This window comes from Varroa jacobsoni, unplaced genomic scaffold, assembly GCF_002532875.2.
Source record: "Varroa jacobsoni isolate VJ856 unplaced genomic scaffold, vjacob_1.0 scaffold_716, whole genome shotgun sequence".
NCBI classification, from domain to species: Eukaryota; Metazoa; Arthropoda; class Arachnida; order Mesostigmata; family Varroidae; genus Varroa; species Varroa jacobsoni.
Window position 1 is genome coordinate 16,298 of NW_019213618.1, and position 22,151 is coordinate 38,448.

Genomic DNA, 22,151 nt, shown 5'->3' on the forward strand with positions numbered 1-22,151 from the left:
CAGAGACTACCGCAAAAATATTTGCTCGCTATTCGAAAATAATTGAGAATAAGTAGCGAAATAAGAGGAACAGAGATAAGTGTTAATGCGCACCCGGGCTATAGCTTTCGGTACGCTAAATGGGACATCGATGAATCAAATTAGAGAAAATAAGCTCGCCGCAGACGCCTGACTGCGAAGCTTGAGAATCCTCACACGCGGCATGAGTAGTAGCTAAGGCAGATGAAATGAATACTCCCGTAAAAGTCCAGCTTACGCTGTAATTAATGTTCAGGCGGCAGCAATCAGGCCCGTGCCCTGCCCACAATGCCGCAGGAAACTTTTTGTTGTTGTTGTTGTGCTTAAATTAAGTAATGCGAATCATCGTTATCAAATCGTTTGATTCAATCCTTAAGCTACTTTCGTAGGTAGTCCCTTTTTACGTGCAAGTGAGTAAGCGTTTTGCACGTATGAGCCCTAGTTCCGATCAATTAAACCGAGCCCCGTAGAAAGTGGTTTATGCTATTGAAAGTGCGCGCATAATAGCGTATACTTACTTGAGCGATCTATGTGACTGAGACCGCACTGTCATACGCGTTCAGGACTCAGTTCGATAACGTATGTAACATGGATAGGCTTATATAAATCTTCAAATCAAAGATGTCCACAAAAAACAAAATCTTACAAGACCTACTGATATTCTTATTGGACAGCATATCCGCGCATGATCTGATCGATGCTTTTTAGTGTAGATACTTCTCTGATAACCTTGCCATGTGCATTGGCTAGGTAAAGGGCCATCTAGGCGTACCCCCTTTGTTGCCTCAGGAACGGATAGTCAAGCAGATAGCCGGAATTTAATAAATAGATACATTTACAAAACGTTAAAAAAACCGTCAGCAAGTAGAAGTTGATTATATTGATACTAATAAGTTGATACTTGCACCCACAATATGCAATGGGTATTAAGCATCGAAACTTCTGATTACTGATGTGTACAGTTGATAGCCTTAATACGGACTAACTTCGATAAGTTAATTTAAATTAAATCTATTGAATTGCGAATCCGGTAACTTTATATTGTATATTGTGTTCAGCAGAAATCTATACTAAGCGCTTGGCTCATTTTCAATGTAAGTGAAAACACGGAACTTCATTTCTTTTTGGTGAACTTTTACCTTTCCTCATTAATAGACAAATTCAGGACAAAGGATTTCTAGCTTCGGTGATTCGTGCAAGCGCTGCCACTGTCACTATAAATATTCCATTTTGATCTTGATACGAATACTAACTGAGACAGATCGTGTACAAAGGATTTACTTCTGCGCTGAGTACCAGATCACCCAGTCAGAATAAAAGCGTTGATGTCGTCGGCTAAGGCCAGACTGCGGCTTCTCATAAAATCTAAAAAAAAGAAGCAAGCACTTTAATGGATCCATTAAGCTGGAGATAAAATGAAATGGGATACTGATGCCCTACAGTGGGCAAGCTGCACGTCTTCTTGAAGTATATCCGTTAGCAGCGACAACATAATCAATTGGAGCAGTTGTATGGCAAAGAGCACTCAATATAGAGCTTATTTGTAGATCATTATTGAAAGGAGACCCGCAGCCCGAACCTGGTTCCGTTGTCGTTCGATGCTTCTGCCAGTGTGTCATACCTTTACGTCCGGCACTGCCATGAGGAAAGTCGCTGCCGGCACGAAGCAAAGTGTGTTTACGTCCATTTGGCAGTGAATCAGTTACCACCATTCCGTCTATCGATTAACAGCCTTTGATGCCGCTTTTTGGTCCCATAGACGCCGGTCGTGCTCGTTTACGGAAGATAAATCTAAACATTTTACATATAATAAATTAAGCAGAGATTTATCATTAATCAAAATCTATTTGAATACAGGCTTGACTTTTTCTTCTTGCCAGACCTGTAATGAATAGAGTTCTAGTCAAAAGTAGCGAGGCTGAGCCTTTTGCATTCAAGCCGATTGGTCCAAGGAAAACAGCGTTTAACAATATCATAACAACAAAATGAATGATCTACATTTTCTGTGTTGAATAGGCTCTTGAATAACGTACGCTCTGTGCTTGGCTCGCTGATAGCGACCGTTGGATAATCCGTTTACCTGGCAAATGATCGGGATTCATTAACGGTTTACTCAGTCAAGGGTACGAAATTTGTGAGGGAATTTTTGTGACACTGGAGCATTTAAGTAGCTAAACAAAGTAGACGGGCGCCTGGAATAAGACCATTTTTAAGCGAGACTGCAGCATAGCTTACACAACACCTAACACAAAATGCTATGTAGGAAAATGAGTAGAGGAGAGTAGACATCAGACATGATCGCAAACTATACAATTTACTCGTTTGCTTTATAAGATTATGAGTCACATTTTTTTTTCGTCGTTATGATTGTCATTCACTATGACATCAATACCCCTAGCGTTGTATGCTATCTCGAATGTAGCTCAACCTATCATACGCCTAACCTTCTAGCTGATATCTGTATTTACGAACGATATCAAGGGTGATGTAAATGAGCAATCTTGAAAAATCCTAAACGGTCGAGAAATTATTTAGTGGTATATTTACTGTGTCGCGGCATCGAGTAGCTCATGCAGATTATGAATCCTCCTCTCTATAATACCGCTGCTACCTATAATTATACTTGTAGAAGTATTAACAGAACCAGGGGTAGCAGTAAAAATAAGCCGTCGGCTTAAACAGAATAATTCCATTGGTGCTTTCGGCCTAAAGCAGTCCAGTATAAGCAGATCACCAATCCATTTCTAGCGACTTCGTTCCAGTAAACAGCGTTGCTGTTCCTCTGTTCGGCAGCTGGAAAACTACGTCGGAAGGATTCAGATGACAGGTATCCTTCGAGTCAGAACCAGGTTCGTCCAAGTTTCGTACCCAGATGGACGACGCCTTGCGAAAAGGTTGGCGACGTTTCTTGGGGTTAAATCAGTGGTCAGATCGATCGCCGTCGACGTACAGCAACCTCAATGGTCATTATTGACCATTATGTATAGCTTGAGTTGAGGTTGACCGTAAGTTATTTTAGGTAACCACAAGAACGTTTGTGACTGTTCTTAGTGTTAGTATTTTCGGATTTGCTAAGCCTTACTATGTCGTCTCATTTTGTATAAACGTTCTCTGTGATGTTTCTGCATGCAGTTCGTCAGAAGGTCCGCACTTGCTAAACACAAATAAATAAATTCACATTCATTCAGGACGGTTGTTGTTAGACTAAAATTATTGTTTTGAGTATTACGTTCGGTATTGCCGTCAAACCGATGGTTTCCACGGTGGTCCAATGATAATCCCCCAATTTGACTGTGCAGACGCGGTTCTATGCTTAAATAGACTTTAATAATATTACACATTCGACATTTGAAACGTCTGAAGCAGCCGATGACGACACATTTCTATATAATAAAAACATAAAATAGATTTTCTTAATTGTCGCTCTGGATCGTCTTGTTTCAATGTATATCAATACATTGCAATCACTCTGCATCACAGGCAGATGATCTACGTGATTAGTTAGTTCCACATTTTTCATCTGCCTTACCAGAATACTTCCTCTTCTTTGACAGCTTTTGGATTTGACTATTGAAGTTAGCTGCATGCTGAACGTATCTTAACATCTTCTGCCAAATCAAATCAGTCCTTGTCTATTTAGCGTCCGGCTGCCTACAACTTTGCCTCGTAGGCCTGAAAACTTCTTGCGGATAAGCCGAAAAAGTCAAACAGGATGTGTCTACACTCATTGCTATACTAGATCTGCTTCGTTTCTTTGGCGGTTACTCCAATGAAGCTATACCACAATCTCTTGAGGATTCTTTGATAGTATCCATGAAGTTGATGTCATTTTCGGCGGCATTCATATATTTGATGGCGATCTTTGATGGTTACCATGTGTTCGATGCTGACGTCCAATGGCGTCCATGTGTTCTATGTTAATCTTGGTAGCCATTTGCAGGAGTCAGCATATCTATGGAAGATAAACGCTCAGCAGACGAAATGGCACGGTTGTAGGTATTTATAAGTATTTATAAGAAAGCTTGCGTTGCAATAGATGGATGAATGAATAAACCAATATATGTATAGATAAGTCACAACAGACATTTGCTTCTCACTCACAACCAGGTTTGAAGTAGCTATATAGGAAAACGTCGGAATCCCTGATCCGGTTTTCTTTATAGTTAGTTTCGAAGTTGTGACCCTTTGGTGCATGACTTGTTGAAGAAGATGATGAATATAGATGAAAATGATCAGTTAAACGACGGAGTTTAGCTCCGCTTTAAGTAAGATCTATCTTTAAAAACGTTTGAAATAGATGATTTTGTATCTTTGGCATTAATTGACTTACAAAATGCACGTGTACGTACTGTTCCTGTGATATTTATGTGGCATCTCTCATTTACTCCTATTAATCTATGCATATGGGCTATATCTTTGTACTACAAAGGAGACATGGTCGCCCGGTGTTCTCGAGCTTCAGGTCTTCGAATTTTATAGCGAGAGCCTGCCCGGATTGCAATTATAACCGACTACACAACTCGTATAAAGGCTACAGCTTTAATGAAATAATATAATAATAATAATAATAATAGATGGACCGGCGCATGGACGGTGAAGTCGTTTGTCAGACAACGTTTTCCAAAAACGAAGGCACTAAAAATACTCTAGAGTCAGCTTTTTTGAGAGACATTCCGCGTTTTGGGACATTCCTCTATCTAAACCGAGCTTATTTATATAGAAATCTCTTCTTCGGTTCGTAGGGCCTTGTCACCGAACCTAGCGATAATCTAGCAGAAGATACATGGCTTTCTCGCTATCACCACACCTCGTAGTGTTGCCAGGCCTCATCCTATGTACCTGATGTTGCGTTGTCGGTTGATGAGAAAGTCCGCTTTGCTTTAGATTTGCTTGTGACAGGAAGAGCCACCGTATAGGCTAACTCCGTTGCGACATAACTATATATTTATATATACTTAGGTCGCAACGTATATACAATTTGGCATCCCGCTGTATTCATACGACAGTACCTCGCGTGCATTTTCCACCTTGACATACCTGTTTCCAAGAATTCCCTCAAGCATCCATACGTAATACAAATTCGTTGAAACCTTAAACGTAATTTCAGTGACGTAACGTAATTAACATTAGATGATCTAATGCTGCACGTTCATAAGACATGACAGAACAACACTGCGCAGACATATGTGAAAATTTACCACAAATAAGTTGAACTTGAGTCGTTCGTGCTTATATAGATGACCAACGCGCTGAAATTTCGTGCGAAACTCTTGTTTCTATTATCCTATAGGGCCTAAATGATGATTTCGTCTGTGAATAAAAAGCTCTGGGTTGTTCCAGTTCAGAGCGAGACCAGGTACTTGTTCTACCTCATATGGTGTACTCATTTCGATAACAAAAGTTCGAAGAAGGTACCACTGGTTTTTCTACACACAGGATATACTTCATACTAATGGTCCAATCTTCAGAAATCAGTCTCTTTGTTTCATGCTGTATGATGCTACATGTTTGCCCATACAATCTAAGGGAACAGCTACGAACGAGCTGATTTATTTCAACCATACAGTTATGCTAGTACACCGAAAGACAAACAGAAGACTTTACCTTGCATCATACCGGCTAGGGGAGCTTTCGTTGCCTTACATTTTCGACATAATTAGCATTTGTATAGTATATTCAGAAACGGTCTGTTCATATATTTCGTGTAAGTTCAATGAGGCGTGCAGTTGGATTAGTGATACGTATGCCTAAAGGGACCAGTTCCATTCGCAAAAATCAAAGTAATCTCTTCTTCGATGTCTATTGCTTATTGGGAACATACGTTAATTAATATAGAACTCATTAATATATATTTTAGACTATATTGCATCATTAGCTGATTACGTATATTTGATACCAGTGAAAGGGAGCATTACCATTTCCTATATTAGCTTGGATGGCAAAGTAGGCCGCACAAAAAACCTAAGCCTATCGCCTAATGCATGCGGGCTCTAGGGGCTTGTTTTAGTCCTCGGACTTCACAATCAGTCCTCAGGCGGTAGTCCGATTTCGCCGTATAGATTTAGTTGAACATCAGAGCCTATTTAGAGGCTTCCCGGTAGGGTGAGTTAAAGCCAATGTTTTTACCGCTAGAAACATTGGAGCTATGATCGACATTTGTTATTTTACGTGTGTCCTGCGTGCTGTCCTTTTGTAGAGCTCGTATAGGTACATGGTGTCCGATAGTGCTTCCTGTTTCACGGAAATCAATAGTAGGCAGCAAGAGTCATCTTTACGATCGAGCAGATATCTGTAATCCCGCTCTCTATTGTTCAAATTTTTACTTATATATAGTGTGAAAAACAGATTCTTTGATCTAAATATATAGATATTTCGTTGAATAACATTCATTCAGGATTTCTCATTGCGTATTTTCCAACGCTTCGCCTCTCTTTCTACCAACAGCGGCAAAAGCCGATTCATGGTTTTTATACGAACAAGACACTCGAATCTTAATCAATTAGGCTTTAATTCAAGCAATTTAAAATCGTACTTGTGATCAGCTGTGCTTCGCGGTTACGCAGGAGAGTTCAACCAAACCTAACCTAGGTTGTGCAGCAACCTTGGGTCGCTGCTGAGAGTACTGACAAATTCACGCTCAAAGCATTTCAAGTGTTTTTCTTGATTGTTGTGGTATATTCGAATGTAACGTAAGAAACTATACCCAAAAGTTAACTAACAACGCAAGTTTTTGTCTGCAGCGTCACGAGAATTTACGTTGAGCCTGCTTCTATGTCTAAGAGTCTTACTCAAGTCTAAGAGGAGTTACGATAATTTCTATGCTTCGCAACTGCTATTTTTCTTTGCCGTTACCTTCTCTTAGTTACACAGTAGAGCATGAGTATTATAAATTATACAATTACTACGTTAGGTCGAGTGTCTAATGGATAGTAGCAATAAATTATTGTGAAAATTTGTCTACCCCTTTACTTTAGGAAAACGGCATTCCTTATAGATAAGAATAGTTATATATGTGTAATGCGGGAAGCCCAGTTTGTTTCAACTGCTCGTACGGTATTTATGTATTACCATGTCCACAGACAGGCTTTAATCTGTTAAGGAGAACTTGCCTTTCACCTTTTTTTTACTGCCCCAATTCCAAGCTGGTCCGTCGGGTTATTTCTGTGACACAGGTGAAGGCGTCTTCGTCCCGACCTCGGCAGATTTTTAGAATCTTCAACGACAGTTGACTTGAATAGTTATAGTTGTTTTTTCTTTTTGGCTGGTTGTGGACCTGGTGTTTCTTGACGTCGGTTTTCGATAGGCTCACACACACACGATATCACAAGTGCGGCAAGGACATCAGAGGGAACAGGTAGTGTATATAAAGATGACTGGCCAGCAACTGAAAGATCGTAAGTTGACTGTGTGTGTGAACGAAGTAGGGAAGAACAAAGATCCCGCCCGTGACCTATTTTGTCCAGAGACAGGGCTTGCATGCATACTCGGGGCGACTCGCAAACATTTACAAACTGATTAATACTGAATCCATATATGTTAGGTGGCGAAACAATAGAAGACGAAGTTGCTGCGAAGCGATCGCCACGTAGAAACCAAGTAACGTATTAAATGAAGATTACATGGTTGCAGAATGCGCCTGTACGTAAGCCAGATTGCTCCATTGACACCTGGGGTGAATCATGTATATTTTAAGGTCCTGAAATTTTTCAGGAATTCTTTTATTATTTAAAGTGTGTATTTTTCTTATCAACAAAAGAAAAAAACAAATATACGAACTTACTATTTTCAGCGTCAACAAACCCTTCACAAAAAGCTATCACGCTTGATAGATGTCTCATCAAATAGGGATAGTGGGATCGCTTTTGCCTATCGAATTTAGAAACACGTTGCGATCTGGGTTCGAAGCCGGGCTAACATAGTTTGTTCTGTATTGCCAGCCGATAGAAGCGGTGCCTAATTAAGACAGTACCTGACTTCAGATTTGATTTTAAAGATACGGGTAGATTTCGGTGCGTTTATATTCTGAGAGTTTCACGGGTTGTTCCATTCTCTGTTTTCCATTGTGGTATCCCTTCAATTCTATCTAATCATTAGCTAATGGATCGTCTAACCTACTTCTATTCAAAACAACCGTTAATTTATTTAGCTAGGTAAACTAAAAATTGCTTTTGATATTGCAGGACAATGTTCTGTGTCTTGATGTTGTTAGCAGCTTCAAGATGGAACCAGGAAAGAAGGGATTCACGCGCACGATCCACTTCATCTTGAGATGTTTCGAGTTTTACGCCCGATGCTTCTGGCACTGCGATGAAGCGTCCTTGTTTAAAATCACTGATTCTGCCTATCACTAGACGAAAAACAAAACTCACATGAGGTAAAAACTCTCGATAGGTCGCAATCGAGGTCATCTAGCAGTATCCATATAATGCTTTGGTCGTCGTTGCGTCATCGCGAAAAAAAATTTCGTTATTTTTTTGGGATTGGCACAGAGAAAGGGTTTTATTCGAACTAATTAACGAAGGTTCCATTGTGCGGGCGCGGTCTGCCTTGAAAGTTTCTTGAAATCTTAATGAAGGCTACGATTCCGTTTAAAGGAGGCACCAGTTCGATGGGCGGACATTTACTCGTGCAATTTGGTAAGGCATATCTAGGTGGAGCTGCTGGTATATAGTAATCTTGGAGAAGCGGCCTCGTAAGCATACCTGACATATTTGGGTTTTACTCGTTAGAATCGGAAAAATAGGAAAGGGGTATACATTTTCATATTTTACTGAATATTATTTGACACACAAGATCATTCATCGTATAATTTCAATTAATATACAATATATTATGAGATAATACTGATTTAATTTCAGGAGACGTAACTCGTAACTGATATAATAATGAAGGAGAAAAGACGACTTAACGCACAAGTACATCTGGTGATAACGAAAGGTGCAGATATGAGCGTTCTAACTAAAATTTTTGCTTAAGACTTAAACTTAAAATTTAAAAAACCGCTATAATTGTTAATAACCGCTATAATAATTGTTTAGGCGATCTGGACCGAATCGCGCAGTGAGGTAGCGTTCATTAACATTGCGCACATATCTCTCACATTGAGTAGTTTGCGCTTCGTCCTATTCCGCACCCCTTCTGCTCAATACATGATAGCTACTAAAAGACATGGGTTCCCTATAAAGCCTTTTTTCGAAACGTATTTCATCGTTTCGGATCAAAAATGCGACATTTCTCGGTCTCCTAGTTTCGTCATGCCAGCTTTGATACAGAAGGCTGCTTCTACAAAGTGATTAAGCTGTTAAAACATCGGCTGGATGTAGGTTATTGATGTAAGAACTACTGAGCTGTTCGCTTGATCCGTTGATCGATGATCGAAGGCCATATAGAGAACTCTAGGATCGGTCGTTCTGGCCATGACCCACCTTTCTCTCCGCCGGATCCAAGAACTTGTAAGAATAATGATAATTACGAGCAGTGTAAACACGACAACTAAAATAGCCACGCACGCCCCCGATGGAATCAAGGGGAGTATTTCTAGCTCTTTGTTTCTGTGGTCCTACTGTTCCAGCAAGACAGATCCAACTACAGTATATTAAACGAACCGATGTCTGCTTTCTGCACACTCAGCACACTGACTGGCAATTGTCTAAGTGTCGAAAAGAAAGGTGTTTAAGGAGGCTTTAGTCGATCGAAAAAATAGGCTCCTCATGTCTGTAAACGTGAAAAGTTTGGCCATCTGATTTGTCGCCAGTGACCAATCTAAACGCGATCACGGAGTCGTCGGTGTACTACCATGCTGATGGGTTCGTTAGAGCTACAGCTAATCGATAGAAACCGTTAGGTATTAACACACTCTAAACATCGTTTCATTTACAGATTCAACAAGAGCTGACTTGAACGCTGAATAGGTGCTGAGCGAGTACGGCACGGTGACGGCGAAGCAATTTGTATACCCGGAGGAAGTAGACGTCCAAAGGGTGAAACGTCGCCGGATATTCGTTGGTCGCCGACGAACTTGAGTTCAGATCGTATTCGCCATGACGCTGTACGATGAGGTGTGTTTCCCCGTTGGCAAGACAGGAAATTGGCAAGACATCAATAAGTAGCAATGGAGGTAGCAGCCAGAGTAGGAACAGGTGAAGCCATACGGTCGCCGATAAGCAGGCCATGGAAACAGGTCAGGGCAACGGGTGGCTACCCTAATTAAGTTTCGCGATCGCCGTTCTGGACAATCCGATCCGAGCGCGAGTTCAATTTAAGATAGAGTTCTACCGCTAGATCTGAAAGATATGATATTGCGTTCGTAATTACTCTATCACAGAATCGTATATCGTATCGTGGAAATAAAATAATGTGGAGGCATTTCCTTGAATATTCGTTAAGTTTCCTTTGCGATTCAAATTAGTTATGCAGTGAAGTTAATAAAATTACTGATTACATGTATTGAGCCGGCGACCGATCATCGAATTTGTATGCTCTTGATGATTTGAATTTTTTTAATCGACTGATGAAACGGAATAGTAGGGTATTTATCTTTGACACTGGGTTACCTAACCTTTGACCCGAAAAAGCGCAAGTGAGCCGTGTGCTAAACGTAAATAAACACCGCATCCGATTATGCGTCATCTATCTTATCTTGGTAGATAGCTGATTTTTACTTCTAAATAACTAAATACTAACGAGCTTCCAAAGTCAGCTTGATTAGAATCACTTCCGCTGATACATGTAGAACGAAATCGCTCGCTCGGTATTTCAATTAGGTGTATCTCACACGCGAAATAAATGATATCTATTTTACCCGCTGCAAATCCTACCTAGATCTGGTGCTGTTCTACGAACATTGGGTTCCATCGTGCTACTGTCACACAATCCATTGGCATATCGAAACCTTCAGGCTATACTATACATTTTCGATACCATATATACCAGGCGGATTCTTGCATAATAAATACGAAAGGTCAGGGTTTCTCACTCAAGTAGTTTTCTATTTTTCTCTCGCTTAGCATTCTCGATTTCGCATTCACCAGCCCTTGATGGTATCCATTCAAGAAATCGCTCGGCTTCCTTATTTCCCTACCCTTTGCCGCCGTATGGAAAAGCTCTCGGAGTACTGTCAGCGACTGGCAACAACGTATGCTGTTTGTCTTGCCTGCGTTCCTATGACGACGTTTACTTCCATTGCCGCCACTTACTTCCGACTAAAACTCCAATGGCTGCTCACCCATACGGACCCATGCCGCGCCATCGCCCGTCGCTCCGAGTGCTTCTGCTGCTGTTATTGCAAATGCTCCTGACAAAAAAAAAAGTCCCATATGCAATTTCGCAGGCACATCCACTCCACCGTATTGGCAATTTGTGACGAATCTCAGGAGTGCTGTTGATTTTTCCGGAGTCATCCTAATTTATTGGCTTACCGCCAGATATCGGAAGCTTCCTCCCTCGATGATTGATATCCGCTTGCCAATCCCAGGCTTAGATCCTGACAATCTGTGCTGGGTTCATTTATTGAAACGAACTCGAAAATATTACAATTGCTGTAGATTGGCCTTGGATTTTGTCAGAATCTGTACACCTAGTTCCACCGATTGCGCTGCCCGCTGCGGCTGGAACAGACTGCACTTCCTTCAATGGTAATGACGACTTTTTTGTTTTTGACCATGTGGTTACTGGTCGATTTGATGAGTTGTCAACATAGAACACTCGCCGCTATCAATACGGACACTAAATATTAATGTAAATAGGTATTTGACTGTTTTCGTTCGATGCTGCCAAATCCGTAAAAATGTATACATAAATGCGTCATAAAAGACTTATAGAAATTGTGTGTCCGATGCACGTAATTCCTATGACTCATATGCACGTAACGGTGCTATAGGAGGCGTATTTACGTTGTCAATTTGCTGTTAGAGACGATTGCAGGCACACGACCTTGTCATTTATGGTGCAGGTTCAAACTATTTGTCAATCAGACGCCGTACATGCCCAGCGTACTTATACTATCATTATATTCATTACAAAAGTACAGGTTACTTCATTAAAACAACCTTAACCCCTCTTGAAACTCCCGAAATACATCGATGTGTGGGGTAACTACATGTTTCTTGGTACTGCAATAACTCTGAGATTTTTTTATCGCATAAAATACAGTTGTTGGCATGTATTGTGTATGAAATACGTGTAGCGAAACGTCACTAAATATATATATATATATATATATATATATATATGTCAAAAACGTTCTGACTTATAACAACTTTCTAATAATCAGTTGACTTATGACAGATTCTCTAAGTGGTTCCTTAAACGTGCGACTGACGCAATGCACATACATGTCTTTCCACTTGTAGATTCATTAGGTACCTTCTCGCAATTTTCGATTTAAAGTTATACTGCCAAAGTGGTTCAGTCAATGTTTTTGCTTGGTTATTAATAACTGTTAAGCCCTTTCATCAGTTTTTCTACAAATTTCAAGAGTGCCCACTGCGATGGAAAAAATTCAATCCGGAACCTGTGTTTTTTAATCTAAAATAAGCCTTCTCTCCTGAAATGCGTTTTCAGGTGTCCTAAACAAAACCATTTTAAGGTCTCTGACACGTGTTGATTTGGACCTGGCCCGTCAGAGTGAGATACGGCAAAAAACAGGTACATGAAGATACGACGTTTTCTCTGTTGAAACCGCAGCCTGTAACAATAAGTGTTCCTGTAAAACCTGTAGAATTCGACAACTGTGCAAACGTATATAAATCAAGGCCCATCGAAGACAATGAACGTTTTTTGAGTCCCTTCAGACCCTAATTAATCATCTGTGTGACCCGTCTGGTAAGCTCATGCCGCATTGTTTATTTCCAATGTACGCAAACTAGTTTTTTGCCGGATTTTCTATGAAAGTCTCAAACCAAGTCTTCCCATCAGCGTTCTTGCTTTATGCAAGCCATGATGATTAGCAAGACAAGCTAAGGCAACCTGAACAAAACCTAAAGTTAATTATGAACGGTTACTGCATCACAGAGTGAGTCCGGCCACGTACCTTTCCCTGGAGACACTCCCGACTAATTGACATATATAGCAGAAGTGACCGGTTGTCTGAAGTGTTGATTTGAGAGCGTACAAATACGAATGTTTTTTTTGAAAATCTAGTTGGTGCATGCTAGGATCCACTGGAGCAAGAACAGCGTTTCCATGAGACCTTCGTCGAAACTTTAAGCTTTGTGTTGCTTAGGCTTCTTTGGGCAGAACCATCTCTGACGCCTTGCGTGGCCTGAAATGACTGATGCTGTTAAAAATAGCAGGTATTGTTTCCTTTGCATCTTTTGAGAAGTACACATTTTAACACCGACATTTTCTGGGTGATCGAGCATAGACCAACGATGACTTGCTTCATTAAAAGACCCAATAGAAATTTCATCCTTGTAACCCAGCTAAAAGTCAACAAATTTAGTCATCTAGTAGCTGAGCGGTTCATGTAATATAGTGAAACTGCTATAGATTATTGCTGAACTACAAAATTATTGCGTTATAGCTATGAAATAGATCCCAAGCAGGTCTCAACCCATTTGAAATAGTATGCAATCCTGATTAAAGATCAGGATTCATCATGGGATCAGATGATCGAAGCTGCTGTCTTATAACTGTAATGTTAGTGATGTATTAAGATAGGTGGTCCACAAATGAAATAGAGTCTGGCAACTAGCTTTGGTATAATAACCATTTATATGATAGTTGCACTACTTTTTTTCTTCGAGCAGCTACTGCCTATCACTATTTCTTTGTCTTGGACGCTCACCCTTGTCGCAGGCCGAACCTCGAACTTCTACTGGCTTTGAAAGGATTTAACATAGTATAAGAGAACGACTGAAGATGGCCTCAGAAGATGCATTTAATTGATTGACTCGTAATTTTTTTCTTCTTTGTACTCTTCTTGTGGGCATTCTCGTACTAATCGGTGTTTAGAGTTAGTCAACTACTGAAGCGTAATTAAACAACCTGTGCCGTCCTAAATCATTTTAGTATATATCTAGTATTATGTAGTATAGATTAGACATAAAAATTTACTGAAACGTCACTTTATAAATGAAGATGTTTCAACCATAATTAAAGGGTCGTGAAGTGCCCTGAAATCAGCCTTGTCTAGAAACAGAAAGTTGACCGTTTATTTATGAACTTATAAATGATGGCGCTTCGGCGATTGTATGCGCGAAAAACAAATATTAGTGAACAGAGTTAGCTGGTTAGCGTACTGGTCCGTTTCGGCCACTTAAATAAGCCTATAATAAATAGGCTATTTGTCTAGAAGCTGAAGATATCTCTCTACCATGTTCTCCTAGCATGAAGTATCAGGCAAAATTGTCAGAGATTAAATTATTCAGGTCAAATTGTAATAGAAGGAGCTGCATCCTGTTGTTTTTCGTTCCGGTTATATGAAATGACTCAACACTGTCGATATAAATTGAATCATAGACCAAAAACAAATCTCAGAAACTGCTGAAATTTTCTATTTCTTTCACACGGTACTTTATTGTACAACGAGTCAGTCACAATTGAAGCCCTATGTGTTTGGTATGAGCAACACACATAAGGATGATCATATTGTGAGGAACGTTGACCCAAAAACTAAACTAGCCCAACCCGGGAAATGACTATTCATCTGATTATGCTATTTTGTAAGATAGTCTACGTCTATAATATTGCTCCCACTAAGTAGCTATCATTATCTGTATACGTTGCACGTGAGAACAGTTTTGTATTACTTTCATATGGTAGCATTGCTTACAAAGTTAAAAAACTTACTAAATCTAGAAAAGATGTTTGGTCCGTACGGCTTGTCGAAACTTGTGGTCTCTCGTTGTTTTGTTACTGTTTTCGTAAAATTCATATCCCCCGCCTCGTTAGCTAATGCATATGGACGAATCTACTGAAGAGGCAAACATTTCTCAGCGTTTTCCTTGTTTATTTCCGAAAAAATCATACATTTATATTATTTCTATAATAATTTATTCATGTCCTTCAGTTAATTTATTATTTAGTTGTTACGTGGGTAGAGTCGTATTATCATGTTATTATATAATCAGCGTACATATATATTAACTTGGTGTATATATTACAAAATTAGTGGCCGATAAATGTGGAATATAAGTATTTTATTCATACATAAATATCATTATAATTGTTGTATAAGCTAAGGCCCGCCACCTGTTGTTTATCGATTTCCCTAAAATACGCGACTGTTTTATTTGTTCAAGACTAAATAGGAGTTGACGAATGAGAGTGCACAGTCAATTGTAAACATTACTTTCGCTCTTAATTGACCCAACTCCTGAGCCTCCGAACGCCTCCCTCACGCTCTACTGGTTTATTTCTATTTAACCCAGAACATTAGCTTCCTTCTAATATATCACACCCTGTTAATTGAATCAATTAACTCTCTTCTTAAATACGTCTTTCATAGCAGCTTATTTCATGCAGATCTCACCACATGCTTCGACTGGTACGGCGGCCATCGGCCGCCATCGTGTTCTATATACAGTAAAGTGACTGTTGTGAATAGCCGTAATAGAAAATGTCTGCCATTGAGAAAAAACAAAGAGTTCTCACGTTGTTGCCTATTTTCGCTAAGGACTTGTACAATTCATTATACAAGCCCCTAGCGAAAGAGTTGAGAGAGAAGCTAAACTAAGATTAGTTATACGGACCCCGGGGTTATGCCGCCCGTAATCCCTGGCGGTGGAGGCCTCGCACCAATTTTTCCGCAATGGGTAAACAACAACAACAACAACAACAACAACAACAACAACAAACAGTATTAGGGGCTTAAGGACTACTTACTCCCTTCATTTCTATAGCGAATAAGTTCTATTACTTATGTATTTAATGAGATGAGCTTCGATTAAGTTTTTGTTTCTATCTCTCTGATAATTTCTTTTTTAGCGCTGATCCGCCTGGTCAACATCAGAATTCACAGCGGTATGAAGCGATCACAATTGGTGCTTCTTGTACGTTTTACATTCTTAGCTAATAAATTTATCTATATTTTTATGGTATTCGAACTGCATAACATATTTCACTGCCTGATCTATCAGCGACTTGTCAGGTATAACGAGATGCGAAATTAAGCGAGTCCTTCTGTTCCGGCTAGGATCTTTGACGTTTTGATTTGTTCATTTTTTAAGGTATAGGACCCTGTGTAATACCGGCAGTCGTGATATTTTTGTCATATAAATCTCGGTATATTTTAAATGCTAGAAATTTCGTATTTTCGCAAATTATCTACTTTCTAAAGTTTTAGAGGACAACAACTACCAGCCGAATTGCATTAAATGTAGAAAATAACCATTGAATTAAAGCTAGCCTATTGAGTGTGGGTCCCTCTTTGTAATTCTTGTGATGCCCCCATAGTTTTTATCGTCGATATTTGTTGTATTTACTAGAGGCGTACGTATCTCTCTGCTTTAAACAACATGGCATGGAACGTCTTGGTTCTCGTCTGCTCTGGTGCTTCTGAGCGACATAAATTTGAGTTCTACGATCACTGTTGTCCCAATGCTCACGCTCAGCAGTACGTTTGCCAACAGTATTCGTTAGCTTGTTTAGAGCCTTTGAGGTCCCCTATTTTAATGTCCCCTAGTTTAGAACTTTTAAGGACCTTTAAAGACCCTGTTCCTTGTTGCGTTGGAAATTTAGGTTGGCATGTGGCGACAATACATGAGTGACGAGTAGATAAATGGTGTATGTTAACATATCTATTTGTCTTTCAGTTCTGCCAACTTGCGTCCAGTATTTGTTATGAGATGGAACATTATTTTACAATGTACATTAAGTCAGCTGAATTACATACGGAAATGGTACTATGTACATTGTTATTAATGGTATTGCTACCACTTTAAGTACATAGGGTGTGCTGTACAGTTCAGATGTGTTGTTTCTTTTGAGGCATTTTGTATGACCCAAGTAAGCACGTTTATGCAATGCAATAACTTAAACAGCTATGATTGATCATCATATATGTAATTTCGAATAGTTCACTGCGCTTCGTCAAAAAAGGTCCAACCTCGTAACCTGTTGATATATAAAAGAATATGGTATATAGAAGATATAATTAAATAGGGCCTCGATAAACCAGTTTGGAATCTCCCATTGCTATAATGATGATCTGAGCCACCGGTCTCGATCGATTTGAATGGATCATGACTGAATTGGACTATTATTGCAGTTTTCTTTTTTACTCTCAGTCTGTGCACCACTAGTCGTTACCACAAGAGCCCATTGATGCTACATGTGGTAATTGCCCCCATCAATTTTGGAACGGCGCACCTTAGCTAGGTGAGGTATGAGTCATCTGTAATAATAGGGAAATAAAACGTTGCATCGTCTACACTTTCGTTGAAACTGAATTTGATCCCATTGTAAATCTAGCCTATACTACCTAAATCAAATCAATTTCATTCATTTGCCTATTGAAAGGCCATCGCGCTACATAGTTCTACTAATTTTAACAGCCTTAACAACTGAGATACACGGACGTTAGCAGGCGTATCTCATTAGAGGATCTTCCGGTTCCAAAAAGCTCGTCTCGGTGAATAGAAGCCCAACGGTTTCTGTACTTGGCCGATTCTATTTGTCAACTATTCGTCGACTGGGCTTGAGTTGTCACGTAAGGCGCTTCCTATTTGATTTACCTATGTTCACTGGTCCGACCCCTAAGGGGCAGCACCATTTCCCACTAGATTTAGTCGCAAAATTTACAGGGCTGTATGTGCATTACCAGTTTATCTTGTACTACTCGTCCACTTTAGCACGTGATTCTGTGCGCAGTGGCCCGCTGAGGCCGGAGCGTTATCCGGTTGCGTAAGTGTAGCTTTATTTTGCGAGATCGCTAGCCTGACACCGAACCGGGTTTATTCCCGATTGATGAGAGTTTTTCAAAAGGCGCAAATCTTTTTTAGGAATAAAGATGTCCTGCATTCTAGACACTGTATTCTCTCTACTATGAAAACAACTACGCAATAAGGCGTAGCTATAGATAAACGAGATATCTAGGACCTATCTAACAGTAACTGTAAGTTGTCGTAAGGATTAAGTTATTTGAAATCCCTATAATCACTTTTCACCATCATTACACATGAGCGAGTGGATGTGCGTTAGAGAAAAATTGCGTACGTGAGCTTCACCGAGTCAGACGACTCGCAGTTAACAGAAATCCTCAAGACTGAAATCTGTAGTAAACTGTACGGTTGTTTCTCATCTCTTAAATGTCCCTCTTATGATATATCGGATCTATAATTCAATTATTATTAGTTGAATGAGCATTATCAGTCGTGAAGAACACTGTTATCGGTATATTAATCAGATCGTGTCGTCACAAAGAGTTTTTGCCGAGGTATATATAGGTATAGTTATAATAATGTATGTTAATAGCTAGTAGCAATTATAACTGAAATCTGCCAGCAATAGTTAATAAACCATCATGATCATTTCATATCTACGGGGGTTTAGCAGTAAAAATCGGGGGTTGCAGCGAAGTTGACTACACACAGGCAGAATAGAATGGGCGTGTTGTGGTCTTATGGGCTTACACTGAAAAAAAGATCGGATGATGATAATGATCGGGCTATAGGTGTCTGGCTAGTTTCATTATTGTGGCTGTCAGCCGGCTTTTGAACTATCTCCCCATAGCGTCATGTCTTGACGGGCTACTTGCTATTTTTTTTATGGGCAATCAACTTCATCTAATAATCAAGATATACTAGCTGCACATTGGCAACAACATAAGTGGTCTATATCACCATTGGCCGTACAATTTATCAGCTCTGTTCCACGAGAATGGGTTTGCGGGCATCCGTATCTGTAATTTGTCGCGCACGAAGACGCTTGTGATATGTCAGTATGTTACAGCGAAGACTGTGATGATGTTCACCAGCGTACATTTGATAGTATTGGCTTTTTTTTTTGACTTTTTCGCTTACGAGACAAGAAAAGTCTTGTTTAAACTAGATCATGATTATTGTTTATGTTATTGTTAGTATTTATTCAAGTTATCAGCATAATTTTAGACGAACACCTTCACGCCCTATCTTTGAGTACGCTATACTTTTCTCAACCAACACAAAACACCATATCGATAGCAATGGTCTAATTGATCATTGGTTCTCAGTAGCAATAAAATTTATTTGGATATTAATCGGATTACAATTTCAAGCTATGGCCATTTACTGGCGTACTATAGATCTCTGTTAGTTCCTTTTTCACTTAACTTAATGTCGATGTATGTGATTGTTTGTATGCTGGTGTATATGATGATGATGCTTCTGATGTTCGTGTTTATGTTTATTACTGCTGGGGTGTGGGTGAAACCGGTTCTGCAGTAGCATCGGGGGCGGCGTAGTGGCTATCGAATAATGCTGCGCATACGGATTGTTGCCGATATCCTCCACTTGGTTTTGATGGTTCTGATTATTGTGACGATGGTAATACCGATTCTGATGATGATGGCTGTGATTCTGCTGCTGTGAGCTGACATGACGATGATCTTGCAGATGGGCGTGAAGCCGGCCAGCAGCAGGATCAGTCGTCATAGGCAAGTGTTGGGGCGGATACGGATGGTTAACACTGACGCTGGCAATATTACCAGATTTCGGATGATGAGGGCTTATTAATGAAATTAGTGGCGATTCTAACGGTACGATGGCCGTGGGCGGCAGCTGATGGAGTTGAGGAGGTCGGGTCGACGGTAGTGGATCGTGCTCACCGTGATTGTCCAGGGGGTGTACGAGAGCTGCCGTATTGGTGGCTGACCCTGTGGGACAGACCAGTGCTCGTCCTGGCGACGCGATCGCTCCCACAGCTGCCGCCGTGGACACGCCGTTCATGGCCGCCGCAACAGCAGCCATCGCCGACGTGGACGTAGCGGCATCTGACACCTCGCGATTTCGGGTGCCCGTCTTTGCGCTGGCTATCTCTCGCAACGTGGGTAGAACATATCTAATATCCTCGGTGTCGGTCGCATTCGTAAAGAAAAAGTAGACCGGGCGATCCGGCTCGAGCTGGGCGAACATTCTGCGCATATATTCGCGACAGGAGCGTACATCGCTGTTTACACCGTGAAAATCTTTGTAAATGTCGCTAAAGGGCATACCGTGTTTCACTTTCTCCTCCATGACATCCTTTTTGTTGAGCAACAGCAGTATATGCGATTCAGTAAACCAATTCGAACGAGCAATTAACTGAAATAGTTTCTGTGACTCGAGCATCTTCGCCTCGTTGTCATAATCGGATAACGACACCATAAAGATGACGCCGCCGACGTCCTCGAAACAATGAATCCACTTCTTCGTTTCCGATTTCTGCTCGCCGACATCGACGAAGCGCAAGGGGAACTCGTCATCAAGCATCATATTATATTCGCTGATATCTAAGATATGAAATAGAAAAAATAGAGTTATACTGAGGTGACCTTCGGGTGTCCGGAATATTTCACCACTTTCACCTCTGAAGTCTTGTTGAGACTACCACAAATATTAATGCGCACAACCACAAATGTACAGTATACAAGTGTTAGAGCTGGACGATATCGAGCTGACTCTATTTATAGACAATTCAACGCTGAAAAGGCATGGTAGAATAACAAAGTCCGTACATTTGGATGGTGTTTTGATACAAAGGTAATCCTCTTGGCTAGGCACGTAACCGGACGTTGTAATGCGGGTTATGTTCTTGACAAAGTGCTGGGCTCCTTCACCTAAGCCGTACTCGATACGGCGTTTGTAGCACTCCTTAATTCCGGGGTCGTCCCAGAGTCGGCGAAGCGCTTCTACCAGGTTCATCGGTAAGGCTGAAATAAATTACACACGAGTATTTTAGTGTCAAATAGAGCGCGTAGCCAACTTTGTTCAATTAAAAATCAACACTGCACCAGTCCCGAACTCATTTTGGAACAAGGATTTTTTGTCTTTCACATTGACTCCCTAAGCCGTTGGACACTGCTCCAGATGCATGGTTTTTTCATCACAGAATGCATTGTCTCTCCGCCAGGACTTTGGAAAGTGACCTCGTTGATCAATTCGCTATTACCGGCACGCTCGAACTCAATCCCCTGTTTGAAAATATATAACTTTAAACATTACTGACCCTCAGCAATGGACAGCGTTGTCTGCAAACCGTTTGCTGTGCTTAATTCATATTGGCATTGTCACAGTGTCATATGTGATAGCTTTAGGGGAAACATAATTGTTTGCTAATGTTTAGGACACGTCATGATCTAGGTTCGAACCTAGCGTATACACACTTCATTTCGTGCTGGAAGCCAGGTGTCTGATAGAGGGCCAAATGGCACTAACGGAATCTCGAAGTATTTAGTACGTCATATTATATATATATATAATATATAGTGCTATAGCTTCGTTCCTGGTTTCTCAACGCGGTCACCGCTTAGTAGCGAACATAGTTTACTGATTAACCGCTTTTGAAAAAGCTAAATTAATCTTCCTAATCTCTTTTCGGAACAGCATCTTAAGTAGGATCACTTATTTTCGATTTCAGTTTAATTCAAATGTATACGGTATAATTCGCCGTCGATGCAGACGAAACACTGAAGAGTAGCAGAAGCCTTTTGATCATGGAGTTTAGTAGGGATGCCGAATAAATTAAAATTATTCGAAGTGATTATCCCTGGGCTCCACTTTTCTAATGCTGCCATGCATTATGGGGTAAGCTTGCTGCATCTTTGGGGACCTTTTTACGTTTCCTGGTGGTATGATTTAGAGCGAGTGGATATTTAATACGCGTCTGTATTTAATACGCAACATTTTATGCCTCAGGTGGAAAGACGCTAATGCAGTGGCCAAGAACATGTTAGAGATCGCAAACATTTCAATATGAATACGTGTTTCAAGCTTAACTTGCGGTACTACTGCATCACCCCTAGCACAGTTAAGCATCGCCTTTGTGTGACTGGTCCCCAGCATGAAACGAAGCGCATCTATGCCGACTTTTAAATTTATGCCGTGTCTCTGAGTTCGACAGAACAAACACGTTAGCACTGCACCATTACGGGGACGAGCACTTTAATTTCTCGCAACGTAAAAAGCTTCTTCTAATCAGAACTGGATAAGTTCGATTTGAACACAATGCGATACCAA

The 22,151-nt window shown here is 40.4% G+C and overlaps 1 protein-coding gene across 5 annotated transcripts in view; it reads right to left on the reverse strand.

Annotated features, from left to right (window-relative positions):
* Positions 1-15,391: 15,391 nt before the first annotated feature.
* LOC111262960 (guanine nucleotide-binding protein subunit alpha-11) overlaps positions 15,392-22,151 on the reverse strand; it is a 56,305-nt gene continuing 49,545 nt past the window's right edge. For all 5 annotated transcript variants that reach the window (XM_086969382.1, XM_086969380.1, XM_086969384.1 and 2 more), the window contains 2 exons: positions 20,651-20,845; positions 15,392-20,425 (listed from right to left, as the gene is read on the reverse strand). In XM_086969382.1, coding sequence (XP_086825508.1) covers positions 19,269-20,425; positions 20,651-20,845 — 1,352 coding nt within the window. In that variant the 3' untranslated portion in view covers positions 15,392-19,268. The remainder of the gene's footprint in view (positions 20,426-20,650; positions 20,846-22,151) is intronic.